We start from the raw sequence: 27432 nt of genomic DNA on the forward strand, positions 1-27432 counted from the left end.
AAATATGCTGCAGTTTCTGTATATCAGACTCTACTACAGAGAAGAAAACAACATCTTATTCATATATTATGCCTAGTTCTTAGTATAGTGACTAGAATTGAATAAGTACCAAACAAATTGTAACTGAATCAAATTATTTGTAATTTAGGGTTATTCACCATCAAACAAAAGATAAGATAAATAACTGCTTAAGCTAAAAGATATGAACCCCAAGAGAAAAAACTATTAAAAACTAATTAACTTTCCTAAAAAGCTAAAGAACGCTTTGGAATAAAAGACATTTCTAACAGAATGTCTGTCTTAACAACAAATTAAGGATTCACTGAAACACAATGATAATGATTTTTATTTAAAACATTTATGAGCCCAGATACTGTGTAAATAAGGCCATTGAAATGATTTTTAAATACAAAATTAAAGATTAATCAGAAAAGAAAGCAGAAGATACCAAAAACAAGAAATAAAATTAAATCATTTCAGATACAACTAACAGACTGTTATTTTTCCAATTGAATTTAAATACATACCAATTATAGTCATCTGGTAGAGGAGAATATGTAGATTTATGACAAACACAATATAAAGCTCCATCTGCAAAAACCCCAAGCAGTAAAATGGATTTAGTTAATTTGAGCATATGTTCTCATATAAATATAAAGCTAGTTTCATTCACTCAACCAATATATACTGCGTTTACTATGAAACAGGGCCGTACAGAGAGCAGGGATTCAACAAGATCTAGTCCCTGCTCTCAGAAAGGATGAAAATCTGGTGAGAGACAAGTAAACAAACAATTCCAAAATAAATGACAAGCCCTGTTATGAAGGGTAGGCACTGGGAGAGGGCACACAGACAGGTTACAAAATAGGACTGTGCAGGTTTAAGAACGCTTTTCCAGTGCAGATGATGTCTAAGGTGCTCTGAAGGATGGAGGATAAGCAGGAGTTGGTAGGGGAGAGTACAATGTTCCAGGAAGTTATAAGTGCTAAGGATCAGAGGAATACAGGAAGTATTTAGGTATTCTAAAAACTTGTAAAAATAAATAAATAAATAAAAGCTTTTGTGAGACCAGGTGCACAGTTCACAAAGGGAGAATGGTAAGTGATGAAATACAAAATAAACTGTTCAAATAAGTTTTCTTAATCAAAATGCTCACATTTCAAAGCAGATTTTCCTATTTAAGAATACCTGCAAATTCAAGAGCCATAATTACTTTAAGTTCTCCTATGTTCAGAGAAACAGTGCTCCTTTAAATACAAAGAAAAAATGTAAATGTAGCTCAGTACAGTTAAAAATGGTTCTGAATAGAGGCGTCCTCCCCCATCCATGTTTTTACTTTCTGCAGTCTCAGTTACCCAAGGTCAACCGCAGTCCAGAAGCAGATGAGCCTCCCCCTGACACAGTGTCAGGTCAGCAGTAGCCTAACTATACCACAGTGCTACGTCATTCACCTTGCTTCATCTTATCACATAGACATTTTATCTCACATTATCACAAAAAGGGTGAGTACAGGACAGTAAGGTATTTTGAGAAAGACCACATTCACATAATTTTTGTTACAGTACATTGTGAGAATTGCCCTATTTTGTTATTAATTATGGTTGTTAATCTCTACTGTGCCTAATCAGTAAATTTAAGTTCAGCACAGGTATGTATGTATAGGAAAAAGCATAGTATATATAGGGTTCAATACTATTCAGTGTCAGGCATCCACTGGGGGTCCTGGAATGTAACCTCTGTGGATAAGGGTGAGCTACAGTATATGCCGGCTAAAGCCAAGGATCAACTTCTCTCAACTGAGCCTCTTGCTCCACGGTATGGAATGCAATCTCCATTTTGTTCAAACACCATTCATCCTTCAATGTCTAATGCTACTCTTCCATGAAGTCCCTTTTCCCTTTCCTTCCCCACAACTCCCACCACAGAGAAAAGAGTAGTCTGTTGTACATGTTCCAAAACCTATGCCTCATACCACATTGCTATACCTTCCTTGTGGTCTTTTTCTTTCCTGCTTCAGTTATTTATATGTATCAAAGATGTGTAAATAAGATACATTTTCCACCTTTGTATACTCCTCCCTTCCCCAGGACTACATATAAAGGCCTAAACATAAATTCTTACTCCAAAGCATAAAAAGGGCCTTAACAAAACTCACTTTTATCATAAAAGATTGCTCAGCAAAATGTCAATCCCAAAATTCTATTGATGTAATATAATAAAATACAAAGAATTAGAAATTTAACCTCATCTCTCAAAAGATTTGATTTTCAATGATCTGTGCTAATACAGAGAGGAGCATTCAGCATGACAAGTCAGAGGATGATGTAAACATTATTTACACTTATTTTCTTCACACTGTTGGGAATCTTCTCAATTATGTATGAATTAATATGAAAAGAAGTTTGTAGTCTCTGAATATAAACCAGCTAGTGATACACATTCACTGAAAGGAACAGGGTTGGGTTGGGTGGCAAAGGCAGGACAGACAGAATTAAGTGTTTTTAAAATAAAGGCAGGAGAGAAAACTCAAGGCAACGGTATTTCAGTTCAGCAAGAAACTGTTAAATTTCTACCCTGTACTTACACAGATATTTGTTTGTACCCTCATCACATACATAACATTCTATGTCATATTCAGCTGTTTCTTATTTCCATAAACGTCTGTTTCACCTACAAGTGTAGATAAATTCCTTAAGGCCAGGAACCACACCTTGATCATGACTCTGTCCCCTACAGTGGTTACTAACAGAGAAGTGACTGTTGAACTGCCTCTAAAACGCTAACTCATTCACAATTAGTACATAACTAGAGATATTCATCTGACACTTTATCGAGAGAAAAACTCTATATATGGTAAATATCAGAGGTTTTAAATATATAATTAGAACTGGGGCACCTGGGTGACTCAGACAGTTAAGCGTCTGACTTTTGATTTCAGCTCAGGTCATGATCTCAGGGTCCTAAGACCGAGCCCAACATCAGGCTATGTGCTCAGTGGGGAGTCTGCTTGGGATTCTCTCTCTGCCTCTGCCCCTCCCCACACATGAGCACATGCTCTTTCACTCTCTAATGAATAAGTAAACCTTTTTTAAAAAAGAATGCCAAAATTAACATCAGTCAATTCAATTTATCAAAAAGAACTTCAATGAGTCAGCTCTCCATAACTTACAGGCTATTCTTTTTATGTACATACGTTTAACTGCTTTTTGATAAGACCTATAAAAACTGACAGTCCTGGGGTGCCTGGGTGGCTCAGTAAAGCATCTGCCTTCAGCTCAGGTCATGATCCCAGGGTTGTGGGATGGAGCACCACATGGGGCTCCCTGCTCAGCGGGAAGCCTGCTTCTCCCTCTTCCGCTTCCCCTGCTTGTGTTCTCTCTCTCACTCTCTCTGTCAAATAAATAAATAAAATCTTAAAAACAAACAAACAAACTGATAGTCCCACTTAACCTTCAAATACTCAATATTTTAAGTTACTACAGGAAAGAATATACAGCACAAAGTGTATTCAACTAAATAAGACGGGAAAACCCAAGTTTCGATCACAGCTCTCATCTACCAGATATACAACCTTGGGTTTCTGAGGGGTCAGAGAATTTAAGTTCCTTCATCTTCATAAAATACCTACCATGTAGGATTATTCAATGTTGTAAAATTCAAAGTTTTAAAGATCAAATGACTTAGTATGCTTAAAAACATGTAAAATATTCCCTACATTCCCATTGTTGATTGCATATTTTGTAAAGTTTTAAATGTTCCTTTTGGCATATGGGAGGCCTTTTTATTTCTGCTCACTGAACTTTCTCCCTTTTGCTTTGCCTCTAATCTTACTGTTCTTCCTTTTCATATGAGGTATCAGTAACAGTAATTCTACTTTACCTTCAATAATAGTAATGATAGGACTTGTGGAGAATAAGGGGCTTCAGGATACAAGAAGTTAGGCAGTTACTGAATATTAGGATGACTGAGTAATAATGCAGTAATTTTCTGGGGTAGCCTAAATTAATTCGTAGTTAATTAGATATTTTGGTAACACCAGTCTATTCCAATCAGTTCACAAACATTCATCATCTACCACGTATGAGAGGTACTAAGAAAACCAAAATAAATTAAACATTACAAATTTATAATCTAGTCGGTAAAGTATACATAGATAATTTTCACTTATCCTGGGGCAGATTAACTGGTTTTCAGATTGACCTCAGCGATGGCTAATTGCTACATGAACTAGGAAAAAATGATTAGGTCTGATTTATCATCAGCCGTGAGGCTGGGTTCTATTCAGAGCCAAGCAGAGGACAAGCAGAAGTCTCTCCCCCAATTCTCAACAACAAAAATACTCCTAAATAATCAAGAACTGACTACTGTTTTGTTTTGTTCTCATTTTCGTTTTTTAAGTGATGGGGAGAGAGAGACAGAGAGAAAGAGAAAGGAGGGGAGAGGGAGAAAGAGAATCGTAAGTAGCCTCCACACTCCATAGAGCCCAATGCAGGGCTCCATCTCACAACCCTGACACCCTGAGCCAAAGGGGTGCCTGGGTGGCTCAGCAGGTGAAGTGTCTGCCTTAGGCTCAGGTCATGATCCCAGATCAGCCCCGCACAGAGCCAGCTATTGGGCTCTCTACTCAGTGGGTAGTCTACTTCTCCCTCTTCCTCTGCCTCTCACCCTCCATTTGTGTTCTCTCACTTTCTCCTTCAAATAAATAAAGTCTTGAAAAAAAAAGAAATAAAGTCAGAGGCTTAACCAACTGAGCCACCCAAGGAGCCCCTGATTTTAGTTTATATCTAGTCTCTTAACAATTTCCACCTTAATTCACTTGATTAATTATACTTAAACCTTTTACCTCAGTTTTCAACTCTTTTCCCCTAATTCAATAAACATTCAATTACAGGGGCGCCTGGGTGGCTCAGTGGGTTAAGCCGCTGCCTTTGGCTCAGGTCATGATCTCGGGGTCCTGGGATCGAGTCCCGCATCAGGCTCTCTGCTCAGCAGGGAGCCTGCTTCCCTCTCTCTCTCTCTGCCTGCCTCTCCATCTACTTGTGATTTCTCTCTGTCAAATAAATAAATAAAATCTTAAAAATAAATAAATAAATAAATAAATATTCAATTACAAATGGCAATAAAGGAAACATGAAGGAAGAGATTAAGGTCAGCCAGAGATGTGTAAAAAAAGTTGGCTAGCCCAACTAAAGAAAAAGCAAACCGATTATTACACTCTAACCATATCTGCTTTAGATATGGAAGAAGAGAGTTCACAGAGGAAACGGAGAGTGAAAGCAAGACTGGTTGGGAAATAAGATTTTAATAGTCTATTTATTTACATGGGTCAATGTTTTGACTATCAAACATGTATCCCTAGGCTTTTAAGAAAATATTAGACCATGTACATTTCTTCAGAAATGTACAAATTATATATTATATAAATCATAAATTTCTTTTTTGGGGCACTCAGTGGGTAGCTCAGTGGGTTAAGCCTCTGCCTTCAGTTCAAGTCATGATCTCAGGGTCCTGAGATCCAGCCCCATATCCGGCTCTCTGCTTGGCAGGGAGCTTGCTTCCCCCTTTCCCTCTCTGCCTGCCTCTCTGCCTACTTGTGATCTCTCTCTGTCATAAATAAATAAGATCTTTAAAAAAAAATTTTTTTTCTTTTTTTTAAAACTAGGTGCCATGCCCAACACAGGGCTTGAACTTATGACTCTGGGACTGAGAGCTGCCTGCTCTGCTAACTAACAGAGCCACCCAGATGCCCCTATAAATTATAAATATTTTATATACTATTAAATATAAAATGTATTTTTATGTTAAATATAACCATACACACATATTTTATATATTATTAAATATAAAATGTATTTTTATGTTAAATATAAGCTACATACATATTTTTAAATGGCTAAGGACAAAGAAAATACAACTGAAATCCTAAATATTAGCAATGATTTTTGTAAGATATAATTGTAAATTTGCCCTTTACTTGCTAATATTAAGAACTACTAATAAAATGGTATGTGAAAACATAATGAATGCAAAGTAATTCAGAAAGTTCCCCTTTGTCAATCCCTCACTTGCCCTCAGCTAAATCCCACTAGTAGCATATACAGAAAACCTTTTTGGTCCAAACATTTAACTCTGTACATATATACATATATATACACACATATACACACATATGTATATGGTAGATCTTTTTTTTTTTAATATTTTATTTATTTGACAGAGAGAATCACAAATAGGCAGAGAGGCAAGCAGAGAGAGAGGAGGAAGCAGGCTCCCTGCAGAGCAGAGAGCCCGATGCGGGGCTCGATCCCAGGACCTTGAGATCAGGACCTGAGCCAAAGGCTGAGGCTTTAACCCACTGAGCAACCCAGGCGCCCCTGTAGATCCTCTTTTAAATGCACAAATGGGATCATACAATAAATACTGTTCTGTGACATACTTTCCCCCCTTCTATTTAGAGATCTTTTCATATTGGTGACAGCCATTTGATCTCCATAAAGATGTGCCAAAAATTTATCCATCCCTTTTTGATAGCCATTTAGACTTTCTCCCCTTTCCCATCATTGCAAACACTCCCATTAAGAGGCTTATACAATAACTAAACACTTCTTTTTTTTTTTTTTTTTTGCCTAACAACTAAACACTTTAAATTTTCTACAGTGAACATGAGCTTCTATATTTGAAAAATTTCAAACATGAAAAAAAGCTCACTTTGAATTGGAAATAAATGTTTCCAGAGAGTTCTATTTGATATCACCCATTTTACTGCTGCTAACGCCATGGTGAATCAAGATCCTTATCGGGTGGTATGAAAGAAGATGATTTGAAGAGAAGCCAATTTTAAAATCTTCTTCAAGGCATATATCTATTTTCATTCCTGTATAAAAGATAAAGAAAAATTAGTACTACCTATGATAAATTAAAATGATACAATATATTGAATGCTACCAGAACAAAAGGAATTTCTAGCTAGAACTACAGTCACAAGAAAAGCTTCTAAACAACTTTCCATTTCCATGTGATATATGATAAAAAAACACCAAAATGTAAGACCTAAAGTCCTGGAACTATGTCCATTATTATTTTTCTTAATTGCAAACTTCTCAGCACCCTAGTGTAGTTCTTTCCACTTAGTGAGCACTCAGGAAATGTGTAATTCTGGTTAGAAACAGTCACTCACACATGCTACACTAAACATCCTCCTTCATAATGCTCAAGTGTCTGTGTACAGCCTCTCAGGTACCATACACAAGATCTTATTACATTACTTGAAGTAGGATTGTTTCTAATTAAATTAAATATTAAACAAGGTCTATCCTTTATCTATTAAATACCGATTTAGAGGAACACATATAAACACTAAAGTCCCAAGTAAAATTTCACCCTCTTATATTAAGGTTTTTAACTTTGCAAGGTGCTTTCACTACCATTTCATTTTACTCTACTGATCACGACAGGTATCTTTATTTCATTCATGAAAAAACTTAAGTACAAAATTTAAATGATTTGCTTCCAAGAACTTTACAGTTAGTCACTTATAAGCTGGGAAACTTCGGGCAAGTCATTAATTAAACGACCCTTTGTTTCTTCACGGTAAAATGGGGAAAACAACCATAACCTCCATGTTTTTTGTCAGTAAATGACTTGTAACTATTGCTACATCCCTTGTTTTTAATCCACCTCGATGATTCTTCATTCCCTTCTCGCAACAGTGATAAAATGGAATAGGGACATAGACCTCATAGTCTTATTTATTAGACTAAATTATGCAGCGCGATTCCTTGCACGTCAGTACATTTGCATCACTTTCCCTGAGTTCATACAGCGTGGTTTTTACAGGTTATAACCTCGCTGCCCTATACATGATATGCTCTTTCACAAGTCTGTGAAATAGGCATCTCCATTTTATACGCTGAGAACCTGAGGCTCAGAGAGGTCAAGCGATTTACTGCCCACCATACCACTGCTTTATAGGTTGCATGGGTGGAACGCAAACTCATAGCTTCTGACCACGAACCAAGGAACAAAATATCTGGGGCGACCTTAGGTCCCCTCAATCACGGCAGCTGGAAGGTCAGATTACTCAATCCAGGGATAGAAATTCATTCCTTGACCCATAATTCAACCCCGAAGCAAAAGCTGCGGAGAGCCTCAAAGCATCCGCGGTTTGAGGAACACGCTACCATGCACATCGGGACTAGCACCCAGGGACAGAACCGAAAGACCTGGATTGGAGAGGTCCCCAAGCGATCAGCCCAGGCACGAGCCGAGCCCCACAGGAAGGGCACGGCCCTACGCCAACCCTTCTGCAGGACGAATCCAGAATGTTGAAACTAGGGGCTTTTACCCAGCCAGGGACGACAGGTAGGAGACATCGACATCTCCCCGTAAGGATTCTGGACCTGCCTAGTTTCTAGAAACTCCTTGACCGGAGAAAGAGAGGACACCAGTTACCTGACAGCCGCTCACCACGAGCCCGCCATTTTACCTCAATCCGGGTCCTAGAGGACACCGGTTCATGCACCTCCCTGGCCCGCGGGGCACTCTGGGAAATGTAGTCTCCGCGGGAAGAGCTCCAGGTGGACTCGTGAGGGCGGCATCACTAAATTTGTTCCTGTGTTTAGTTGTAGCTGTTTGCTTCAACCTTACCTCAAAAACAACACAAAATCACTTCCCCACGCACACATCCTTAGAAAGTAACAAGCACCATCTTTTTAAAAACTTTATACAAATTGTTAGAGAAGCTCAAGGCAGATCCTTGTGGGTAAACTAAGGTTTCCTGGGGGGGAAGAAGTAACTTCAGAGAAGCACTGAAGGCCAGTGGGGTTGGATTTGACTTTTGACACAGGGAAGTGGGGAGGCCCTTCCACCTGAAAGCCCAAAACTGTGATCTTAGAATTGTACTGGCTATTCATTAGGAGAGGAAGAAAATGTGCAAAATCCTGGACATTGCCTTTTGCTTTTGTGAGGAGAGAAGGCCCCTGGGCCTTTGCACTTCCGGTTCTCATTGCCAGCAATACTTTTCTCTCACCTCTTTTCATGACAACTGCTTTATTTCATACAGGTCTTGCTCTGATAACACCTCAGAGAGGACCATATCAGTGGGTGCCTCAGCTGTTAGGCATCTGCCTTGAGCTTGGATCATGATCCCAAGGGGTTTCGAATGGAGTCCTGCTTGGCAGGAAGCCTGCTTCTCCCTCTCCCACTTCCCCTGCTTGTGTTCCCTCTCTCACTGTGTCTGTCAAATAAATAAAATCTAAAAAAAAAAAAAAAAGAAAGAAAGAAAAAGAACTTCATCTGCCCTTAACCTATTGCTCTCCTTTATTTTTCTTCATAACATTTACCATTATGTAACATTCCATTTTCATTTGTTTCCTTGTTTAATGTCTGTTCTATGCTGAAATGCAAGCTCAATGAAGGCAGGAACAAGTACCTATTGTGTTCTATACTCTGCATAAACCCAACATGTTGGACTGCATTTGGCCCCATTGTAGGCCTCTAATATTTGTTGAACCAATGAAACAATAACCCTGCAGACATCCGAAACAATAGCTGATTGACTGCTGAAGCAGCAGTTTAGCCTGGGAATTCCTTTCCTAATGATCTGCAAAAATCTGTACATATCTACATTTTTCTGAAAAGAATTCATAACTTTTATCATGTATTCAAGGGTGACAATAAACTCCTTGAAAGCCAAGGGCCATGTGATCTGAGTGCCTGAGTGGCTCAGTTGGTTAAGTGTCTGACTCTTGATTTTTAGCTTAAGTCTTGATCTCAGGGTCATGAGTTTGAGCCCTGTTTTAAGTTCCATGCTGGACTTGGAGCCTACTTTAAAAACAAAAATAAAAACTTAAGGCCATAATCCTGAGTAGTTAATATTGAAAATAAGTGGACATAATATAAGTTCACAGTAAAGAAAAATAAATGTGAGCTGTTTTGGTGTCTTGCCTTACTTCTACAGAATACCAAGCTTGTTCTGCTACTAATCTTAGGGCCCATGTCTGTCCTTTCTAATCTTGTCCGTCCTTCAAAGCTGTCTTGATTACAAGACATTAGTCTTTCTGAACTATGTTGGAGGAAGAGACAGAGAAGAGAAACAGCCTTGAATGAACAATCAACTGGACTTGTTAAACATTTGTTATGCAATGCAGAAGAGGGCTGGATCAATAATGACTCCAGAGGACACATCTTGATGGCTGAGAGCTGCGTGGGGACCATTGACCAACAAGAAGACTCACTGCTTGAGACCAGGAAAAAAAAATGACAAAGCTGAGATGAGAAAAGAAACCAACCATGTGCATGGGAAAGAGAGTAGAGACAGCTCTAGGAAAAGAAAATAACTTAGAAGTCTAAAGGGGGTAGAAATAGCTTATCCTCTGCTGGAATATGGTGTGGAGGAGAGTGACAGGAGATGAGGTGAGTAAGAGCCAGGTCATGCTGGGCATTATAGGCCATGTAGTGACCACATGGAGTCAGAACAGAGGCCATATGCATCGGTGTTATGCTAAATGCAGTATGGAGTCACTGAAGTGTTCTACCCCAAAAAAGAGACATGATATGATTTATGTTTGTATTTATTTTTATATTTTAAATTTTTTTTCGACTTTTACAAACTGTTTATTTTCCGTCAACCTTATTTCCTTTTTGTTTGCCTTTGTGGAAGAGCAGCTTAAGACCACTCAGTGGTTGTTCCTACCCATTCAGTGGCCTGAGCAGTGGGAGCTGCAGACCAGTCTCCAGTGGCCAGCTGGGCGCTCCAGTCTTCAGTAGGGAACTGCTGAATAGGCACAGAGGGCACCTGCACGCCTTCAGACCAGTCTGCAACTTCAGGCTGAGTAGCCGTGAACTCAGGAGTTGGAGCCGTCCATTCACCCTGGAATTCTTCCTTGGTCACAGCCTTTTCAGCAGCAGCCTGCTCTTCCTTTTCAATCTCTTCAGGATCTCTGTAGAAGCAGAGATCAGGCATGACCTCCTACGGGTGTTCACGAGAAATGGTGCCACGCATGCGCAGAACTTCCCTGGCCAGCATCCACCACATCAGACCCACTGAGCGAGCTCCCTTGTTGTTGCAAGGGATGGCAATGTCCACATAGCACAGAGGAGAGTCTGTGTTACACAGAGCAATGGTAGGCAGGTTAACGTAAGACGCCTCTGTAAGAGGCTGGTGGTCAGCCCTGGGATCAGTAACCACCAGAAGTCTTGGCTCTGGGAAGGCTGCCTGATCTGGTTAGTGAATGTTCCAGGAGTGAAGCGACCAGCAATGGGAGTGGCTCCAGTTGCAGCAGCAAATTTCAGCACAGCTCGCTGGCCAGTATTCCTGGACGATATGACACTAACATCAGCTGGGTTTTCAATGGCAACAATGGCACGAGCTGCCAGCAGAAGCTTCTCCCAGGTCCTCTTCAGATTTATGATGTAGATACCATCACTTTTCCTTTTGTAGATGTACTGTTCCATCTGGAAGTCAAAGTTGGTGCCACCTAAATGGGTTCCCGCTGCAAGGAATTTGAGGACGTCCTCCTCCTTCATTTGCAGGACATCAAGGGCTCCGGACATTGTGAAAGTTTCCCGGTTAAGTTACGATGGGAACGCGAAACAACGCCGTATGGACCCTTCCCTGGGTAGCGCGGAAAGCTATATTTTAATTTTTTAAAGCTTTTATTTATTTGAGAGAGAGAGAGACAAGGGTAGGGGCAAAGGGAGAGGGAGAAGCAGACTCCCTGCTGAGCAGGGAGCCCGACATGGGGCTCAATCCCAGGATCCTAGATCATGACCTGAGCTGAGACAGATGCTCAGTTGGTTAAACTGAGCCACCCCAGGTGCCCCAGATTTATGTTTTTAAAATATCACTCGGGCTTTACTTGTGAGGAGTGGTGACGTGGTAGAGGATGACAACCATGAGAGGAAGCGAAGGACAGAGTGTCCAGGTATACATTGGAAGTAGAAATGATGGCTGAACCTGCTGCTGGATTATTGGATGTGGGAGTTAAGAGAGAGGAAAGACATCTCAGGAGATGTTTTGATGACTACCTTGAAGGTGGTGTGATTCAGGAGATAGGTGAGACTGAAAGAGGAGCAGGCTGGGCGGGGGAGGGGAGGAGCGGTGAGGATAGAGATGAGTAATTCCTTTTGGGCATTGCTGAGTTTGAGTTATCTCTGAGATGTAAATAGAGATATAATGGAAGTATAAAAGGAGGGAGGTGTTTGGACAGATGTGTCTGAAGAATAGAGTGTAGGCTAGATGCCGATTTGAAGCCAGGGGAAGGTTGAGTGCATATAGGGAGATACTGTAGAAAAAAAGAATGAGAAAAAGGCCCCAGAATGTGGGCCCAGGGAATTCCAACATTGAGAGGTTGCGTGGAAGAGGACACCCAGCAAGGAGAGAGGCACTCTGAAAACCAAGAGACCGTGGGGTGAGAGTAGCTAAAAGAGGCATGTTGTAAAGAAATTTGATGCCCTCAAGTTTAGAACTATAATTCCCCCCAATACAAACTGGAAATGCCAGCAGTAACTTACACTGGCCTACATAAAAGCAGTTTAAATTCATGCTAGTAACGTGATGAAACAGACAAAATGTTGGCTTCAAATGGTTTCAGCTGAGAAGGGGATGGACTTTTTTCTTCCCTAACTTCACAGAATAAAGTCACTTTTTATATAAATCAGAGATCAAAGACTCCAGAGCAATAAGCCAAGCCATGAGGGCTAATCTTTCTAAAAACTCTAATTTATATTTTATTACATAAAATTGTCTACAGTTTTGAGTACTTACCATGTGTCAGAAATTAATCTTCAAACAGTTTACATAGGTTTTTGTTTTTTTTTCCTATTCCTTCTGAGAGTCCTAGGAGGTGGGTATAATTATTGTTCTGTCATTATACAAATGAAGTTCCAGAAGCACAGAGAAGGGAAATAACTTGTTCAGCATCATGCACAGTACACCTGGTAGACCTGTGAATTGAGCCTGGGAACTGCTGACTACAGCACCTGTCAGCGTAACCTGTGCAATGCTCATTTCCAAATAGAGAATGTATATTAAAAAAAAAAACAACTAATAACAGATGTTAAAAAAAAACACACCCAATAAGATAGTCACTGTAACACATCAGTGTATAATCTGCCACTTTTCATCTCTTCTTTTGTCTTCATGTCTTCTTTTTGTCCAACATTTATTGGACACGTTATGTGTACTGTTTTAAGATCCTGGGGAGCCCGGGTGGCTCAGCAGTTAAGCGTCTGCCTTCGACTCAGGTCCAGATCTCAGGGTCCTAGGATCAAGTCCTGCATCAGGCTCCCTGCTAGGTGGGGAGCCTACTTCACCCTCTCCCACTCCCCTTGCTTGTGTTCCCTCTCTCTCTATCAAATAAATAAAGAAAATCTTAAAAAAAAAATCCTATGTCAGTAAATAGTGGAGCTGACATATGAACCAGACAGACTGGTTCTCCCTCAATTTCCCTCTTTTTCACACAAACACATATTTATGTTTTCTTTTATTCCAAAAATATACATATACAAATAAACAACATATACTTGAATTTATAGATTTTCTTTTTTAAAAACTACATGTATATATGGGGCTGCCTGGGTGGTTCAGTGGGTTAAGCCTCTGCCTTCAGCTAGGGTCATGATCTCAGGGTTCTGGGATCGAGTCCCACATCAGGCTCTCTGCTAGGCGGGGAGTCTGCTTCCTCCTCCCTCTTTCTCTCTCCCTCTCTGCCTACTTGTGATCTCTCTCTGTCAAATAAATAAAATCTTTTTTTAAAAAAAAAACCTACATGTATATGTATAATAGACAAATAACTCAACAATGTATCATGAACATCTTTCCTGTGAATAGCTTAAATAATTTCCGGGGTTTTCTTGAAAGATTTTATTTATTTACTTGTCAGAGAGAGAGTGAGCACAGGCAGGGGGAGTGGCAGGCAGAGGGGGACCAGGCTTCCTGTTGAGCAAGGAGCTTGATGCAGGACTCTATCCCAAGACCCCGGGATCATGAGCTGAGCTGAAGGCAGAGGCTTAACTGACTGAGCCACCCAGGTGTACCTCTCTGCCCAAATTTGTATCTTGATCCCCTTATTTCCTAACTCTGTTTTTTGGGAAAATGTATTTTCTTAATATTTTTGAGTCTTAGTTTATTCTTTATAAAAGGAGTACAAGAATGATCTTCCCTACTTTATAGAATTGTTGAGTGGGTGGGTTAAAAAAAGAAAGTAAGTAAAATGCTTAGCAAATGTAATTATCACTCATTCAATGCTAGCAATAATTATACCTTGTAGGTACTTAGTAAATATTTATATAATAAATTTTTATGAATCTCTTGCCCAAGGAGATTACTTACTTCTTAGACATGAAAATATAATCCTTTTTTTTTAAGTTTTCTTTAAAAAGATTTTTATTTATTTATTTGATAGACAGAGATCACAAGTAGGCAGAGAAGCAGGCAGAGAGAGAGAGAGGAGGAAGCAGGCTCCCTGCTGTGCAGAGAGCCCAATGTGGGCTTTGATCCCAGTACCCTGAGACCATGACCTGAGCCAAAGGCAGAGGCTTAACCCACTGAGCCACCCAGGTGCCCCAATCCTTCCCTTTTGACTGTAAGAAATAATCTAATGAATGGAATTAAAAGTGAAAAATATAATTAGTCTAAAATGGACAATAATAATTTCTAGCTTTAAATTGGTATATCACTTAGGGTGACAGGAAAAAGACATGTCATACTCATACTGGTATAATTCCAGAAGAGTTTATCTACAGAGGGATTTTTTACAGAAGTGTGAGTGGAATTATATGGAGTAACAGTAGTGTAACTCAGACTTAGTAGCACTGGCTGTTCCTTCCAGACCAGAAGGGACAAAGAGAGGGAGTGGTTACTAACTGCAGCTCAGAGAGAATCCTATAGTTGGTTACCTTAAGACGAATAATAATCTTTTGTCGAAGGGCATAGCCAGCCTAAGGTGACCTTGCCGGGACCAATCCAGGTTAATAATTACTCTGACCTCCACATCCTTCCCCAACCCAGAGGGCAGGGAACCCCCTCCACACAGGGTAGTACGTTCAGATCAACTTCCTGGGCAGAGAGCAGGATGGACAAAGTAAAGAGTCGATCTGGAGGAGTAAAAGGAAGATAACTGACATCCTATCAGAATAAGTGTTGTTAGCATGCCTCTAGTGTTGTAACTATAAAGCCAGAGATTGGTGCAAAATTCAATTGGATGTCACTTACGCATAAGCAATGCAACTCTCCCATACTGATAGGATGTGGAAAGAATTCTGAATAGTTTCAAGCAACAAGTAGCTTTATTGAATATGTTGGTAAATCAAACAGTGAAACAACCTTGGTAAAAGATTAGGGGCTCCCATCACACTAAGAATTAAGTAAATGCGTAATGTGAGTTCAAGTGACAAGGGCAGTGAGATGACCCTATTTGGTGGACATTGACTTTGATATTCCTATTGGCACCACAACCTTAAAAGAGGGCTCTGCTTCTCCCTCCAGGTCATTCAGAAGATGATCCTGGAACTCTGTCCTTCCAGACTTCAGCCTTACAACCTATCTAGAAGGCACCCCTAAATTGCTTGTGTAAATAATCTCACTTTACTTGGAGTTCCTTAATTTTTTTTTGTTTTTTTAAAGATTTTATTTATTTATTTGACAGATAGAGATCACAAGCAGGCAGAGGGAGAGAGGAGGAAGCAGGCTCCCTGCTGAGCAGAGAGCCCGATGCGGGGCTCGATCCCAGGACCCTGGGATCATGACCGGAGCTGAAGGCAGAGGCCTTAACCCATTGAGCCACCCAGGCGCCCCCCTTAATTTATTTTTAAGGAGCACCATTTTATTTATTTTTTCTCTTTTATTAACACATAATGTATTATTTGTTTCAGGGGTATAGGTCTGGGAATCATCAGTCTTACACAATACAAAGTACTCACTATAGCACATACTCTCCCCAGTGTCCACAACCAGCCACTCTCTCTCTCCCACCCCTTTCCACTCAAGCAACCTTCAGTTCATTTCCTGAGATTAAGAGTTTCTTATGGTTTGTCTCCCTTCCCTGTTCCATCTTGTTTCATTTTTCCCTCCCTTCCCCCTCAACTTCCCACCCTGCCTCTCAAATTCCTCATATCAGAGAGATCATATGATAACTATCTTTCTTTGATTGACTTATTTCGCTTAGCATAATACCCTCTAGTTCCATCCACATTGTTGTAAATGGCAAGATTTCTTTTTTTGATGGCTGAGTAGTATTCCATTAAAGGGCAATTCCATGTCTGATCTGGATCATCATTTACCTGTAGAAACTAATGTTGTGCCTGGTACTTGATAGGAACTCACTAAATATTTATTAAATAATTGAGTGAATGAAATCTTTGCTGTATCTTATGTATACTCTTCACTGTATCTTCTATATCTTAATTATAGGACTTGCCACATAAAATATATTAATTTTTGTGTTTTTTTAAAGGTTTTATTTATTTATTTGACAGACAGAGATCACAAGTAGGCAGAGAGCGAGAGGAAGGGAAGCTGACTCCCCGCTGAGCAGAGAGCCCGATGAGGGGCTCGATCCCAGGACCCTGGGATCATGACCTGAACTGAAGGCAGAGGCTTTAACCCACTGAGCCACCCAGGTGCCCTTATTAATTTGTTTTAATATCTGTTTCCCATACTAGAAAGTACGTTCCAGATTGGAGATCCTACTCAGTTCATTTTAAAATATTTGTTGGCATTAAGGAGGGCACGTGATATGATGAGCACTGAGTGTTATTTGCAACTAATGAATCATTGATCATCATATCAAAAACTAATGATGTACTATATGTTGGGTAATTGAATTTAAGTAAGAAAAAAAAATACCGTTGCTAGAGAGGGTATCGTACATGACAGACAGAGAAAGAAGGAAGGCAGAAAGGCAGGAAGGGGGAATGTGTGTCGGGCATTAGGTTACTGCTGAACACATAGGAACAGTTGCATATATGCCTTACAAGGGCACACAGCGTGGCGAGGGACATTTGTAAACAGATGATCAGAGTGAACACTTGCTAGAACATACTGTGCGAGGTGTTTTGGAGAGGAGGGTGAGATGAGCGGGCTGTTGGGGTGAGGAACGTGAGCAAAAAGGCACCCAGATGTGAAAATCGGGGTGTTAGAGTGTAGGTATGATGAATCATGGGATATTTAAAGCTTCGATGAAATTGTCTGGCCTCTGGGCTGAGGTGGCATATGGGGAGTGGAGACAGATAGTAAGCAGTAGGTTAAGAAAATGTCAAGAGGTTTTGTAAATTGAAGCTACGAGGAATAAGTTCTCTGATGGATGAATTTAAAATAATGAACTGGGTTGTCTCAGCCTTGTCTCCTTCTCTCTTTTCTTTCCCTCCCTCCTTTTTCCCTTTCTTTTCTGTTCTCTCTCTCCCTTTCTTCTTCCTTTCTTTATGTCCTTTTTCCTCTTTCTTCTTCTTTTCCTCCTCTTCCTCCTCTTTCTCCCCCTCCACTTCCTCCCTCTACTTCTCTTTCTTCTTCAGCAGTTTGTTTTCTGTTCTCCAGCAGAGCTCTGCTCTGGCTGGGGTTATGGGACCTGCCATTGTTTGGCTGTGCTAAGTGACTGGGGAGCAGATTGGGGGGAGTGTGAGTAAATCCAAGTTACTACAGACTTAGAGCTATGTTCTCCAATCAGCTTTATTAGTAATGAAAGCAATGAATGTGCTGATCTCCATCTCTTTCAATCTGCTTGTAGTTTCAGGAGGGGAAAGTGGGTTTTGTTTCTTGGCCTCCTCAAAACCCTACAGTCTGGAATACTGAGCACCTGGGCCAACTTAAACAGGAACAATGTGAAATATCTAATACCCGGACCAAGAAAATTGGTGCAAGCAGGAGGAAAGTTATGGGTTTGGGGTCAAAAAGGATCTAGCAAAACAGTAAAAGTCAAGGTTGCTGTTGCAACTGTTTTGTATTCTCCAGCAGATCAGACAATGTGGGACAGCAACTCTCAAACTTTGGGCCCTTCAGTAGTGTCTGGGGAGTGTGTTAAAAACACAGATGCAGGGACGCCTGGGTGGCTCAGTTGGTTAAGCAGCTGCCTTCAGCTCAGGTCATGATCCCAGCGTCCTGGGATCGAGTCCCACATCGGGCTCCTTGCTCAGGGGGGAGGCTGCTTCTCTCTCTGTCTCTTCTGGCCACTCTGTCTGCATGTGCTCGCTCTCTGTCTCTCTGACAAATAAATAAATAAAGTCTTAGGAAAACAAACAAACAAACAAACAAACACACACAGATGCATGGGGCCTGTGATTGTACTTAGAAGACCTTGGGTGGGGCCCCTGCACCTGTATGTTTAACCAGCCTCTGAGGTGTTTAACCCTCCAAAGTTTGGAATTCTCTGCTCCAGAGTTTATTGGATCCCAAATCATTGTTACCAAAAACAAAACAGTTTTCAAAACATTTCTAATCATGCTGGAACCAGGTGGGCAGTTTTGCAGAGAGCAAGTGACACAACTGAAAAGCATATGATATGGGAAGCCAGTAAGACAGACCGGGGGAAGGCATACCAGATGGAGAGAAAGGTAGGGCCAGTTTAGCTGGTAGGCTGAATATACAGTCACAGGCCCAGCTACACAGCAGCTGAATGAAGCCCGAGGTCCTGGCATGCAAATAGTTCTTTGGGAACCTGGAATGGTGGCATTTGCAGGGAAAAGAAACCTCGCTTTGAGAGTTCCTGTTCCAGCTAGGCTTCTGGCCAAAGGTATTGAGTCACCATCCCCTGGAATCCTGTTGCCACTGGGAAATGGCCCAGAGAAAGACATACCCCCTCCATCTACCTTTATAGAGACACGGTGGAGTCAACGATGGTCCTACATACTCTCCATGGGTGAGAGGACATTCAGAAATGTTCTGTAAAGAATAAAGCATTAAACAATGCTAACCCTTATTACTCTGATTCTCCTGGCTCTCATCTTTTCTGATGCCTTCCACCTTAACATAGTGTTCTTATGACCTTGGATGATTCTGCTCAGCTCCTTCTTACAGGCTGGCACTGTATTGGTTAACAGTTTATAAGTGCTCAGCTACTTACATTGATGTCTTGAATAGGAGGCAGCAGACATTTTTTCCTTTCTTCTTTTATTTTTTATTTATTTTTTAAAGAGTTTTTAAAAATTTATTTGACAGTGGGACACCTGGGTGGCTCAGTTGATTAAGAGCTGCCTTCAACTCAGGTCATGATCCCAGCATCCTGGAATCAAGTCCCGCATCGGCTCCTTGCTCAGCGGGGAGCCTGCTTCTCCCTCTGCCCCTGCTGCCGCTCTGTCTGCCTGTGCTCGCTCTCTCTGACAAATAAATAAAATCTTAAAAAAAAATTATTTGGCAGAGAAAGAGAGCACAAGTAGGCAGAGGCAGGCAGAGGGAGGAGAAGCAGGCTCCCCACTGAGCAGAGAGCCTGACGCAGGGCTCAATCCCAGGACCCCAGGATCCTGACCTGGGGTTCAGGTCCCTGGGATTATGCCCTGAGTCAAAGGCAGACACTTAACCTTAACCGATTTATCCACCCAGGCACCCCTCCTTTCTTCTTTCAAATCAGCGTGCGCCTTTTCTTTTTCCCCTACCCACTTCCTCCCTGAGTCAGTGTTCATGAACTCTCTTTTCACAGATACTCCTGTCTTGATCGCCCACAAAATGGTTTTCTCATGCTGCAAGAAACAATAAGGGTACTTGCAAACAAATAGTTCTGCCGCATGACTACCCCCCTGAATTGAAACAGGGCCTCTCTTTGAGATGACTGACCTAGGATTTTCCAAACTCATCTACTCTATTTTGTCTCTGCAAAGCATAAGACAGTTGCTGAAAAAAAAAAAACAGTCGCCCTTCAGGAAGTTGAGATGTTTAGGGATGAACATGAACATCCTGTGGTTTCTGTAAGCATTCACTTATCGATCGTGAACCTATGTAATCTATTCTCAAAGAGGTGTTTATTTTCCCCCGGCAGTTATGGGCTCATTCCCTTGACAAATATTTTTTTGAGAACTATCATAGAGCAGGCCCTGAGCTAGGCCTCAGGAGTACCCTGGGGACCAAAATGGAAGACATCCATAATGTGGAGGAGCTCAGGTATGAATGTCCTAAGATATTACCTGCAGGGTAAATAGTACATATGAATCTGCTAGTTTAAGATCACAAACCTGGAATATTTGGAGATGGGGTTGGAGGTAGGGAAGGAACAGGATGAAATAAGCCAGTGTTCTGGGAGTAAGAGCTTGTTGTGGAATTGAATTCTTCTAATTCCTCCAGCACAGCATTCTTGCTGATTCCCTTCCTATATCATAATGGAAAGGCACTTGCAGTGTGAGTTCTGGAAGGAGCAGAGACTGGGAAAAAACAAAAACATAGTTGTAAGGCCTGACGAAAAGCCAAATGTCAATTAGCTAAGAATTCTGCCTAGCACTATTCAACTTAATAGAGCTATCTGGTCACTATCATTTATTCGATATCATGGACCAGCATCTTGCTGAGTTTTGAGTGTGAAGTATCATCCTTGATCAGCATTGAAAGAACTTTGAGAATTTCTTAAGGCTGTTGAAATTAGTGAATTAGATTATTTAATGTTTTAAATGGGTAATGCATTCACATAGTCCAAAATCTAACAGGTACAAGAGTGTGAGTGAAATGTCTTTCTTTTACCTCTGTTCTCCAATACCCAACACCCCTCCCTGAGGGAATCGATTCAATGAGTTTGGTGGGTTTCCTTTTTTTATCCATATTTTAGAGTAAGAATTCTTTTATTTTTTAAATAGCCTCCTGCAATCTTTTTTTTTTTTTAAAGAGTTATTTGACAGAGAGAGACACAGAGAGGGAACACAAGCAGGGAGAGTTGGAGAGGGAGAAGCAGGGTTCCTACCAATCAGGGAGCCCACGTGGGGATCGATCCCAGGACTCTGCGACTGTGACTTGAGCCCAAGGCAGACAGATGCTTAACTCTAGGCATCCCTAGAGTAAGGATTTTTTTTTTTTTCTAGAGTAAGGATTCTTAACTAGATTTCTAACTTGAGAATAGTCTTCATCTTGATCCTGTGGCAACCTGTCCTTCTAAGACGATATCCTGTTTTACAGAACTTACATGAATCAGAAGTTCGGATTTTGTTTTCCAGATGAGTATAGTGTGAGTTGTTCTCAAGGGGGAAAAGAATGGGAAAAACAACTAGAAGAGACTTGCAAAAATATATATATATATATATTTTTTAAAAGATTATTTATTTATTTATTTGAGAGAGAGAGACAGTGAGAGAGAGCATGAGCGAGGAGAAGGTCAGAGAGCGAAGCAGACTCCCCATGGAGCTGGGAGCCCGATGTGGGACTCGATCCCGGGACTCCAGGATCACGCCCTGAGCCGAAGGCAGTCGTCCAACCAACTGAGCCACTCAGGCGTCCCGCAAAAATATATTTTATCATTAATATTCTTGAGTGTTTCATGCCATCAAATAGTCTCCACCAAACAAAGTTATACTGTCATGTTTTGAAAATCTGGTTTCCTAAGGAAAACTATACCTGATTCTATGAAGATTAGGAAAATAATAGTCCGTGCTAAGTGCTATGTGGTGTTCATTTAAACTTCACAACAATCACATGAAGTATATACATTTCATAGGTGAAGAAAATAAAAGACAGCAAATGTTTAAGTTCTCAAACCTAGACTAGGACTCCCTCACTCTTAATTTGCCTGATACCCATCTATCCTAATAGATGAGATCCTAATAGAGCCAAGAGAAAGCATGTGGCAATAGATCCTAATAGAGTCAAGAGAAGGCATGTGGCAACATTTTTAAAAAATACATTATTGTTTACTCAAAATCTTTGTTCTCAAATTTTAGGATCCATCAAAAGTACACATATATATATATTTTTAAAGATTTTATTTATTTATTTGACAGAGAGAGATCACAAGTAGGCAGAGAGGCAGGCAGAGGGAGAGGAAGGGAAGCAGGCTCCCTGCTGAGCAGAGAACCCGATGCGGGACTCGATCCCAGGTCCCCGAGATCATGGGCCCAGCACGCTTCCGCTGCGCGACTCTGCTCCCAGGTCCCCGAGATCATGACCTGAGCCAAAGGCAGCAGCTTAATCCACTGAGCCATCCAGGCTCCCAAAAGTACACATATTTTAATGCAGACTCCCAGGCCTCGGCGCTGACTTAAAGAAAATCTCTGAGAGAAGGGCTCCAGCCAGGCATGTTTATTTTAACCAGTGCTTAAGTGTCACAGGCAGGTGACACTAAGCCAGTTGGCTGTAAGCACAGTGACAAATGTCATACCTGTGACAGTTTGTTTTCCAAAGTTGGCCACAACCGTATCTTCCATCACACACAAACTATGCCAGTTTCTACAATCTCTCCACTCCCCTTTCAAGAGGCAGATTCCATGCCCCATACCTTTGAAACTGGGTGAGTTTTTGTGATTAGTCAACCAATAGATTATAGTGGGAGTGATGCTATGTGACTTCCTGGGCTAGGTCAAAAAGACCATTCAGCTTCTGGTTTTGCTAGCTAGAATACTCACTCACTCTTGGAACCCAGCCACCAGGTAGAGAGAAAGCCAAAGCTGCTCCAGGGAGAGGTCTACTAAGAGAGAGACTAATAGCCAGCACCAACTTTGCCAGCTATGTAAGACATCTTGGAAGTGGATCTGGGCCCAGTCAGGCTGCCCGGGCTGACACAGCACAGCACGGAGCAAAGATGTGCCTTCCTGCCAAGCCCTGTCCAAACTGAAGATTCAAGAGCTCAGTAAATGACTGTTGTTGCTTTAAACAGTATGAGCTGGTTTGTTAGGCAACAATAGCACACTTTTAACCTAATAGTTACTCTGCCTTTCTTCTTATTAGGGTGAATTCTCCTGGAAAATATTCTGAAAGCATCCTTGTCCAATGTCATTTATTTTCTCAGATTCTTCATTCACAGAGCTACTTATTTCAGACTCTTGGTTATGTGAGGTTCTCAGTATTACCTCTGAGGCTTGGTTTCTCATCTCAAATGCACTGGTAATAAGAGAACTTACCTCATGAGCTTTATAGTTAGTTGAGACAATCCATGTAATCATTTAGCATTGTGTCAAGCACAGAATAATTATCATTTTTATTAGGTTTCTTGCATTCATAGTCTCCATTTCTTTAATGCAATGTGTATACAAATATACACACACACATATACACACAGACACAATATACATACATATATAGACACACACATACATATATATACAGATACAATATATATATATAGAGAGAGAGACACATAATTTTTCTTTTTTTTCTTGTAGTCCAATGCCATTTTATGGGCTATTTCCTGTATCAGACATGCTCTTCCCTACCAGGTCAGTTAGACTCTTATTAATCCTTGAGGGAAACTCTTCTCCTTTGGGAAAGACTTTTCTGACTTCCCTATCAACTAATGCCTGGGCTCTGGGCTGCAGAAGCGCCTTGGAGGAACCTCTACTACAGCCCTTAACACACTGGGTTAATTAATTGTTTAGTTAATTCCTTCTCTCTCTTCTCCATTGGACTGGAAAGCAATCAGTGTTGTCTCTGCATTCTCACCCACCAACACAGCACCTGGCACATCCTTAATCTACTATGTGTCCTCTGCTAGGAAACACTGTGGTTAAGCAGTTAAGGGGTCCATGTTTTGAGAGACTTCCTCGGGGTCAAAACAGCTCCATTTTCTCCTGGATAATCTTGGAAAAAGCTAGCTGACATTTCTGAGCCTCATTTGTAGAGATACCTTCTTAAGATTGCTATGAAATAGAATAATGCCTGCGAAAAGCCTATCCCAGAGCAAGCAAGCAGTGACAAATGTGACAAAATGCTTCTCCAACAATCCCATTTTCAAGCACCGCCACTCTAATCTTCTTTTAGGGCCCTCCGTGCCATGGGTAATCCCTCTTTCAGGGATTTCTCTGGGTTTTCTAATCCTGTCCTCGGTCATTCCTCCAGCTAGCAGCTCTGCGTTCAGAAGCCAATTCCCTGCCTCCCAACTCTCTCCAGATCCTTTCTTTCAGCCTTCCCTGGGCTTAAGGAGCCCGATTTACATGAAATTTAAAAGTCCAAATTTAAATATCATAACTCTATGACTAGGGTTTCCCTGGATAACTTCCGAGATCCGCATTCAGAAGTATGGCTCCTGAGTTCCCGTCTTTCATTTCCCTTTGAGGAAGGAGCCCCGGCTCCACTTAACCGGAGCTGTTCCCCGCTGCGGCCCGCGCGCAACGTAGAAACGTTGAATGAACGAACAAACGAACGGATGAATGAATGGGCTGCGCCCGCCGCTGGGCCTCTGTTACGTCGCCCACTGGCGCAGGCGTGGCCGCGTAATCCCACCGTCGCGCGGCCGGCTCGGCCACGAGCGCCGGAGCTCCGCGCCGCCTCGCGCCTCCTCCCCAAATCCCTGCCCCGCCGGGGCTCGTCACTTCCGCCAACCCCAGGCCGGGGCTGGGGCGGGGAACGCGGGGGGAGGGGGCCAGGTCCTAGAGAAGCCCGCCCGCGCACGAGCAGGGACTACATTTCCCAAGGGGCCTCGGCGGCGGCGGCGGCGGCGGCGGGCGCGGCAACGTCCCCCGGAAGTGGAGCCCTGGACTTCCACTCGTGCGTGAGGCGAGCGGAGCCAGAGTCGAGACCAGAGGCCGAACTCGGGATCTGACAAGATGGCCGGGCTGCCCCGCAGGATTATCAAGGTAACCGCCCAGGCCAATCCCCGGCTCTGCGCTCTGCTCTCCACCGCTCGGCGGAACCGGCAGCGCGGCTCCTCGCTTCCTCAGGCCCGCGGCCCGCGCTGGGAGGCCCCAGGCCAGCGCGGAGAGGGTCTGGCCGTGTCGGCGAGGGAAGTCAGGCTCTGGGGAGGGGGCTCCGGAGAGACTTCCGGCCGCGGTGGGGCAACGGGACCGCGGGGACCGGGGGCTTCCCGTTGGCCGCCCGGCAGGCGGGGAAGGCCTGGCTTGCACCCTGCCGGAGGGTGGGGCCGCGGGGTTGCGGGGCTTTAGTCTTGGGCGCTGGCCGGCGCGGGCCTCCGCGGCCTCAGACCACCGGGGAGGAGGCCGCGGGCGCGCGCGAATCGCGACGGGGCCCGGACTCCGGGCGGGAGTTGTGGCCAGTCATAGGTCCTCGGACCTGGAGCCTCCCCTCGGGCCGGGCGTGAGCGCGGGGGTGCGGAAGCCCCGGGTTCAGAATGAATGAACCAGGAGATTGAGGCCGGGCGGGGCCCCGAGCCCCGGGAGGCGGCTCCGGGAGGGCCGCGCGTCCTGCCGCCGTAGGCACATGTTCGCCGCAGGCTGCCGGGGTCCGGAGACGTGGGGCTGCGCTCCCTGCTGCCCTCGCTTTCGTGATCTCCTCTTCTCTAAATACGTTTCCGCTCGTTATCTGTGTGAAGTGATTTTACTCTGGTTGGCAAACTCCTTGAAAGCAGTTTCTGCTCAAGAGGAAATAGTTTAACACTGCATTGGGGGAGCGGCAGAGCATGTTAGGGGGACTTGGTGAAATACTTTGCCTCTCGATTTTATGCACTTTAATGTTTAAACTGTTCCTCGGCTCTTTATGAATACTGTACTTTGGCAAATATATGTGGAACTGTGAAAAATGGACATAACTAGTTTTGTAAATTCTTTATGTAATATCGGGTCCTCAGACGTGCGGTATTTCTTGCAGTACATAAAAACAGAACCGTGAAATTTCTTGTCGTTTTTAATGAAGATTTTAGTTGAACCTCTGTGTTGCTTAATATGCGAGTTAAAGTGACTAAATTGCAGCATCATTTCCTTGATAAAACCTGGTGAACGTGTATTTAATCTAGCTTGTTCTAAAGTTTGGGGGGAGATGCATAAAAGTCCAAGGTCTTTTAATGGGTGATGTATTGTGCTGTGCTTTCTGCAACTTACATATACCTGAGTTGGGCAGATGTCTCTGACCTAGAGTTGCTTGATTTGGAGAAATAAGACTTTTTATAAGGTAGAAATTCTTAGTTAGAGAAGTAGCGTAGATTGTCATTGCGTGCTGCAGTCTAATGTGAACTTTCATAGTGCAAAATTTATTGTATTAAGGATTTGTCTCAGACTCTGTCCAAGGCAGTTAAATTGCTGTATGCGTTGAATGGTCCTTACAATGTGATTTTCCTCATATGACCCCAGTCGTATTTATTGAAGCCTCAGTTGAAAATGAGACATGGGGGATCTAGATGTACACCAGATGTCTTCAGATTTTTGTTTCCTGTTTTCAGGTTATTTATTGACCACATAATACAAATTGACATTGTTAATAATTCTCCAAAATACATAATGAAATAGGTTTAACATCTTTTCCAGTTTTTCTTGATTCTGGACATAATCTGCAGTAATATGAAAGCCTTGGATGAACAAATAATCCTGTGAAACTTTGTTTAATAAAGTTACAGAAATGATTTATGGCAGTGATTTGAAGTCCTCATAATTCAGTTTTGGCACACAATTTAGTTTACACTAGGTATTTCATTTTAGTATTTTAACCAAGACAGTGATAATTTGTAAATATGGTCTTAATTTTACAGTATATTGTTGATAGCACTTCTTTGATAAAGAGGTGACTTCGTTTGGGTTTTATCTTGGAAAAGTTAGGTGGTTTTACTTTAATGTTTATAGCTTAAGTTAACTGTTTTCTCCAGTCCCTAGGAAGGATTACAAGACTATAATGTGTTTTCAAGTGCTATTCTTGTATTATGTATATTTTCCCATAATCAGTGAAAAAAATTTTTTAAAGATTATTTATTTGAGAAAATATGTGTGGATTGAGTGGGGTTGGGGAGGGGCAGAGGGAGAGAGACTCAGGCAGTTTCCCCACTGAGTATGGAGTCCCAGGCTGGGCTGGTTCCTAAGACCCAAAAGATTATCACCTGAGCCGAAACCAAGAGTTGGACATTCAACTGACTGAGCAACCCATGCATGCAATCAGAATTTTTTTAAGATTTGCCTTTTTTTGGTCATCTGCAATACAGGATTCCATGTGGAATAGGAGGTCGTGGCGGTGCTGGGTAGGTAGCTGTGCTGTTCGGAATTGAACGAACACACCTCTTTCATTGGACAGCTGTTGATAGGATGCTGTTCACTGCCAACTGGTCATTATTTGTATTTGCAGAAAAAATTTTTAAGGCTTTATTTATTTTTGTTTTTTAAAGATTTTTGTTTATTTATTCAACAGAGATCACAAGTAGGCAGAGAGGCAGGCAGAGAGAGGAGGGAAGCAGGCTGCCTGCTGTGCAGAGAGCCCAGTCTGAGCCTTGATCCCAGGACCCTGGGATCATGACCTGAGCTGAAGGCAGAGGCTTTAATCCACTGAGCCACGCAAGGACCCAGGGTTTTATTTTTAAGTAATGGCTACACCCAGTGTGGGACTTGAATCCACAACCCTGACATCAAGAACTGCATACTCCACTGACAGAGCCAGCCAAGTGC

The 27432-nt window shown here is 42.2% G+C and overlaps 2 protein-coding genes and 1 pseudogene across 2 annotated transcripts in view; 1 reads left to right on the plus strand and 2 right to left on the minus strand.

The window, feature by feature from the left end:
• MRPL42 (mitochondrial ribosomal protein L42) overlaps positions 1-8509 on the minus strand; it is a 33418-nt gene extending 24909 nt beyond the window's left edge. The window contains exons 1-3 of the mRNA XM_044227760.1: positions 8452-8509; positions 6709-6874; positions 528-591 (exon numbers count right to left, since the gene is read on the minus strand). Of these exons, the coding sequence (XP_044083695.1) occupies positions 528-591; positions 6709-6778 (134 nt within the window). The 5' untranslated portion in view covers positions 6779-6874; positions 8452-8509. The remainder of the gene's footprint in view (positions 1-527; positions 592-6708; positions 6875-8451) is intronic.
• A 2089-nt stretch (positions 8510-10598) lies between these two features.
• On the minus strand, positions 10599-11624 carry LOC122891174 (annotated as a pseudogene).
• Positions 11625-24568: 12944 nt separating this feature from the next.
• Positions 24569-27432, plus strand: part of UBE2N (ubiquitin conjugating enzyme E2 N) — a 40721-nt gene continuing 37857 nt past the window's right edge. The window contains exon 1 of the mRNA XM_044226457.1: positions 24569-24690. Coding sequence (XP_044082392.1) covers positions 24661-24690 — 30 coding nt within the window. The 5' untranslated portion in view covers positions 24569-24660. The remainder of the gene's footprint in view (positions 24691-27432) is intronic.

Source organism: Neovison vison, chromosome 12 (genome assembly GCF_020171115.1).
Source record: "Neovison vison isolate M4711 chromosome 12, ASM_NN_V1, whole genome shotgun sequence".
Lineage (NCBI taxonomy): Eukaryota > Metazoa > Chordata > Mammalia > Carnivora > Mustelidae > Neogale > Neogale vison.